Source organism: Trachypithecus francoisi, unplaced genomic scaffold (genome assembly GCF_009764315.1).
Source record: "Trachypithecus francoisi isolate TF-2019V2 unplaced genomic scaffold, Tfra_2.0 Lachesis_group10, whole genome shotgun sequence".
NCBI classification, from domain to species: domain Eukaryota; kingdom Metazoa; phylum Chordata; class Mammalia; order Primates; family Cercopithecidae; genus Trachypithecus; species Trachypithecus francoisi.
The window spans coordinates 3,956,530-3,962,720 of record NW_022681455.1 but is presented as its reverse complement, the minus strand read 5'-3'; the positions used below and the strand labels follow the sequence as shown (position 1 = coordinate 3,962,720).

General features: G+C 37.2%; 1 protein-coding gene across 5 annotated transcripts in view; it reads right to left on the bottom strand.

Annotated features, from left to right (window-relative positions):
* CUNH6orf201 (chromosome unknown C6orf201 homolog) overlaps window positions 1-6,191 on the bottom strand; it is a 51,857-nt gene that overhangs the window by 15,349 nt on the left and 30,317 nt on the right. For 3 of the 5 annotated variants that reach the window (XM_033216097.1, XM_033216096.1, XM_033216099.1), the window contains exon 3: window positions 23-245. The exons of 1 other annotated variant lie outside the window; for it this stretch is intronic. In XM_033216097.1, coding sequence (XP_033071988.1) covers window positions 23-245 — 223 coding nt within the window. The remainder of the gene's footprint in view (window positions 1-22; window positions 246-6,191) is intronic. One more of the 5 variants, XM_033216098.1, reaches the window with a different exon arrangement.

Sequence of the window (6,191 nt, the reverse complement as noted above, 5' to 3'; positions counted from 1 at the left end):
TTTTGGTAGTAGAGAGTCTTACGTCTTTTGACATGAATCGTTGTTGCCAGGAACACTGGAACATGGTCCCTGGGGTCCTACTTTGAAAAGCACTCACAGCATTACAGGCTGAAGTCATGTCTTTGAATGCCACTATAGCACTTTGACGTCCATAAACAGTGACTGACTGAATTGGGCCAAACGCGGACAGCCTGCAGATCACTGACTTGAGGTCTTCGGTGGGTTGCATGTTCTTTTGCAGCCATCTAGCAAGGGAGCAAAATGGAAGGAATAGTATTACTATAAAACAAGACTCTTAGTTGGGTTTTTTTTGGGGGGGGGCAATTTAATAAAGAGGCATGAAGGGAAAATTGGGTCATTTCATCGGAAAGCAATTTTCTGCATCCATAATTGTTTTCTTATTTGTTAGAGAGTCCCATTGTTTAATGTGGTAGTTTATGGAAGGCATACCTGCAAGCTCCCTTGATTGACCTTGCAACATCCTGTCTTGATTTCGTAGCTATCACTTGACAAGGACTGAGGGTGTAATTCCAAGGGCTACAGAAGAGGATGGGATATTTTGCTTTTCCTAGTCTTCCTTTTGACCTTTCCTTCAAGGTCAAAGTTAGCTAACTCACCAAATCTCTTAACTTTTTAGTTCTAAATTGTTTATTCCAGTAATTGTAATCCAAAATGTTCAGTTTTATCGAAAATAGAATAGAAATAAGCATTAGTTTCGATTGAGCAGTTACTAGTGCTTAATGCCCATCATCATATTTTATCCACCAAAAACAATGCCAAAAATTAAAAATGAGGTAGGTCTGTTGCCGCTACCCATTTTCAAGTAGGCATCCTGAGGCATAGAGATTAGCTTCTCCAGAGTCAAATTTCCAGTGAATGTCAAAATGAAGATAAAAACCCAGGCAGAGTTTTCATTCCCCAATAGCAGCACAAGCCAACTACTGCCCATTCCTCCCACAAATTACAACTAAAATCTCTACATGAAATATGAAAAAGAACTACTTGAGCATGCTGAAATTAATCAAAAGCAGGTGGATTGTGGAAGGGTGTCAAAATACAGAGAAGCGACTGCACAAGGATACGTTTCCCAGATTACAAGAAATAAACACAATTGCTGGAATCTGTCTCCTGAGCATGGCGTTAGAAGTAATGGCAAAAACTGCAATTACTTTTGCACCAACCTAATACTTTTGCCTCAAAGGCACACCCCCTATTGTGGAGCAGTGCTGCAATGACCATGGAGTGGCCAGCCGAATAGAAGCTGAGGAAAACAAAAACACCTCGAAAAGGAAAAGGGCCCTCTGGGGGCTAAAGAGTGAAAGCAAGAAGAGAATCCCAGAGCAGAGAGAAAGAAGTTCTCATTCTGCGTATGAACCCAGAGAAGTCTGATTCATAAGTGAGACTCAAACCAGCATAGCAAAGGCTTTGTGAAGTGTACTGGGATTTTAACCACCACCCACAGAACATCAAGACAGCTTGTAGTCAATCTAACCAGACTGATTTCTTGCCAAAACAAAAACAGCATTTTCCAGATGATTGTAACGATCCACAAAAACGTAACTTCCATCCAGTGCCACAATATAGTAAATAGTATACCTTGTGGATCCTGGGATCCCTGTGCAGTTGCTTTCCTGTCTATTATGTCATATGGATCCACAATCCATCCATACAATAGAATATCTAAGGCCCTAAGAAGATCCAGGATCCATATGACATAATATTTACAAAATTATGTGACATAGAAACAAACATGGAAATGTGAACACTTGGGTGAAATAGACAATCTGTACATGTCAATCCTGAGATGACCTGGACTTTGGAATTGTTACACACAGTCTTATAGTTCTTATTACTACATCCCATGAGGTCAAGAAAAATACACTAGAAATGATTTTAAAATATATGAATTTTCAAAAGAAAAATGTTGAAAAGAGAACCAAACAAAATTTAAAACTAAAAATGTAAAAAATAAAAATTCACTGAAGAGACTCACTAGATGCAAACTAGACGAAAAGGAAGGAATCAGTGAACCTTGAAGATATATCAATAGAATTGAATATGAAGAACAGAGATAAGGAAATACAAGGAAAAAATGAATTAACAGTGGTATCAGCAACATGATGAAAGAGGAAGTTCTAAGCCCTCATACTCCAATGGAAACATAAAATAAATACAGACGGACTAAAATAACTTTATGAGTTCTGGAAACTAGTCAAATACCTCCAGCAAACAAGTGAATGCCCAATCAAGAAAGTCACCTTAAAAATGGTAGGAATTGGCAGGGCGCAGTGGCTCACACCTGTAATCCAAGCACTTTGGGAAGCCGAGGCGGGCGGATCACGAGGTCAGGAGTCCGAGACCAGCCTGGCCAACACGGTGAAACCCCATCTGTACTAAAAATATAAAAAATTAGCCAGGCTTGATGGCACACGCCTATAGTCCCAGCTACTCAGGAGGCTGAGGCAGAAGAATCGCTTGAACCTGGGAGGTGGAGGTTGCTATGAGCCGAGATTGTGCCACTATATTCCAGCCTGGGTGACAGAGTGAGATTCTGTCTTAAAAAAAAAAAAAAAAGTAGGAATTTGTGGGGAAAAGAGAAATCAGACTGTTACTGTGTGAAAAGAAAACGGGGAAATGTGGGGAAAAGAAAGAGAGATCAGACTGTGATCTCTCTCTGATCTCTCTTTCTTTTCCCCACAGGAATTTTTGTAATATTTGCTCTTGCCTTCTTCCCTGTGTGGTGCAGTTAGAGGCAACTGGCCCAATCCCGTTCCCTCCCTCAGGACAGAAGGAGCAGAGTGAAACTTGTTGCAACATCCTGGCCTGTCTGTGGGCTGCCTATGGAACTGGTGTCTATAATGTCCAACTCAGATATCAGACAGGAAACAGCAAATAGTTTTGATTTCAGGCTGGAAGCCACAGAGGCAGTGGTGAGCAATGCAGCACATGAAAATTACACAGGGATTGCTGCCCTGTGGGCTTCTGAGGGCAGGAGATTACAAATAGAAGAATACAATAGAATATCTAAGGCCCTAAGAAAAAGCTGCAGTGACTCTTCAGGAAATGGAAACCTTTAAAATCACCTGTGATGGGGAAGGGGCACGCGCAAACACAGTCACAGGAAGGAAGCATGCCTAGAAAATACCCGAGAAGACCTGGACTAATCTCAGATTGGCGACGGTCTCATGGGCTCACAAATTAGTGAGGTCTTACATGCCAGTCTGCAAAGACTGGGAGAGTGGCCACATTTTTTTAAATACCCAATTTTCAAAAAGAGATCATAAGGCATGTAAAGAACCAGGAAAAGATGGCCCATTCAAATGAAAAAAAATACATCTCCAGAAACAGTTCTGGAAGAAACACAGGCATCAGGCTTACTAGACTTTAAAACAACTGTCAGCCAGGTGCGATGGCTCATGCCTGTAATCCCAGCACTTTGGGAGGCCAAGGCAGTCAGATCACTTGAGGCCAGGAGTTTGAGACTAGCCTGGGCAACATAGTGAAACCCCATCTCTACTAAAAATACAAAAAAATTGGGGCATGGTGCTGCACACCTGTAATCCCAGCTACTCAGGAGGCTGAGGCATGAGAATCACTGGAACCCAGGAGGCAGAGGTTGCGGTGAGCCAAGATCACATGACTGCACTCCATCCTGGGCAACAGAGTGAGACTCTGTTTCAAAACAACAAACAACAACAACAAAAAAAAAACCCCACAACTGTCAAATATACTCCCACAACTAAATAAAAACATGAACAAAGAACCAAAGAAAGAAAAGCATATGAACAAAATGAGAACATCAACAAAGATAGAAATTATAAAAAAAAAAAAATTCTTGAGCTGAAAAGTACAATAACTGATTTGAAAATTTTATTAGAGGAGTTCAACAGCAAACTCAAGTAGAAGAAAGAATAAGCAAATTTGAAATCAGCTCATTTGAAATTATTGCATTTGAGAAGCATACAGAAGAAAAATACAGTGAACAGATGCTTAGGGACTTATGAGATGTCATCATGCTGACCAATATATGCATAATGGGAGTCCCAGAAGGAGGTGAGAAAAATGAGAAGAGAGACTATTTGAATAAATAATAGCTGAAAACATGCCAAATATGAGGAAAGACATGAATATATAAATCCAAGCTCAATGGTCTTCAAGTAAGATAAACCTGAAGAGACCCATACGAAAACACATAATCAAAGCTGGCAAAAGTACCAGATAAAGAGAATCTTGGAACATATCAAGAGAAAAGTTACTCATTATGTACAAGAGATCTGCAATAAGACTATCAGTGTATTATGTCAGCAAGAACCTTGGAGACTAGAGGCAGTGGGATGATATATTTAAAGTGCTGAAAATTAAAAAAAAAAAAAAAAAAAAAAACTGTCAACTGAGAATTCTATACCTGGTAAAATGTTTCTTCAAAAATGAGGGAGAAATTAAGACATTCACATAAAAACAAAAGCTGAGGGAGTTTATTATTACTACACCTGCCCTACAAGAAGTGTTAAAAGAAATCCTTCAGTTTGAAATGAAATAATGCTAGATGGTAACTGGAAGACATATGAAAATATAAAGTTCTCCAGTAAAGGTAAATATATGAACAAATATAAAAACAGTATCAATGTAATTTTTGTTTATAACTCCACTTTGGATTTTCTACAGGATTTAAGAGACAATTGCATAAAATAATGATGAATCTATGTTAATGAGTATATAATATTAAATGGTATAATTTGTGACATCAATAACATAAGGGGAGAAGAGCTTTAAGGAAGTAGAGTTTTTATATGCAACTGAAGTTAAGTTGGTATCAATTAATATAGATCATCATAACTCTAGGATATTATATGTAATGCCCAAAGTAAACACCAAGAAAATATACACAAGCAGAAGTGAGAAAGGAATCAAAATGTGCCATTACAACAACTTTAAACATAAAGGAAGGAAGGCAGTAATCAAGGAAATGAGGGAGAAAAAAAGCTGTAAGGGACAGAGAAAACAACAAAATGGCAAAAGTAATTGCTTTCTTAGCAATGACTTTAAATATAATTGGATTGAAAACATATCAAAAATCATAAGTTGGCAGAGTGGATATAAAACCAGAATCAACTGTATACTGTCTAAAAGAGTCTCACTTTAGATCTGAGGATATGAGTAGGGTGAAAGTGTAAGGGTTAAAAAGATAGTCCATGCCAATAGTAATAAAGAGCAGAAATGGCTATACAATTGATAAAATAGACTTTAAGTAAAAAACTGTTAAAAGGGACAAAGAAAGACATAATATAATGCTAAAAGGCTCAATTTACCAAGATATGACAATGATAAACATATACACTAAATATTAGAGCTCCAAACTATATGAAGCAAACATTGACAAAATTGAAGAATAAATGGCTCTGCAATAATAAACTTCAATACCTCCACTTTCTCCAGTGGATAGAGAACCAGGCAGAAGATCATAGGAGAACATAGGACTTGAAAAATACTATAGACCAACTGGACCCAACAGACACATACAGTACACTGCACTTAATGACAACAGAATATGTATTTTTTAAGTGCACATGGAGCATTTTCCAAGAAAGCTCATACGTTAAGCCATAGGACATCTTAATAGATTAAAAATTGAAATACGAAATATCATTTCTGATCACAATGAAATGAAACTAGAAGTTAACAGCAAAAACCTGGACAATTCACAAGTATGTAGAAATTAAATAACACACTTTTAAATAACCAATGGGTCAAGAAAAATCACAAAGAAAAAATTTAAAATATCTTGACATGAATGAAAACACTACAAACCAAAACTTATGGGAGGATGTGAAAGCAGTGCTAAAATGGAAATTTGCAGCTGCAAACACATTAAGAAAAAAGAAAGATTTCAAATAAACAACCTAGATTTACACCATAAGAAACTAGAAAAAGAACAAACTAAAACCAAAACTAGCAGAAAGAAGAAAAAAATAAAGATTAAAGATAAATAAATACTAGCAATGAACATTCCAAAAAGGAAATTGAGAAAAACCATTCAATTTATAACATCAAAAATAACCAAGTTTAGGAATCAGTTTATCCAATGAGGCAAAAGACTGTGTGAAAACTAGAATACATTACTGAGATAAATTACAGGAGACATAAATAAATGGGAAGACTTCACATGTTCATGGATTAAAAGGCTTAGTATT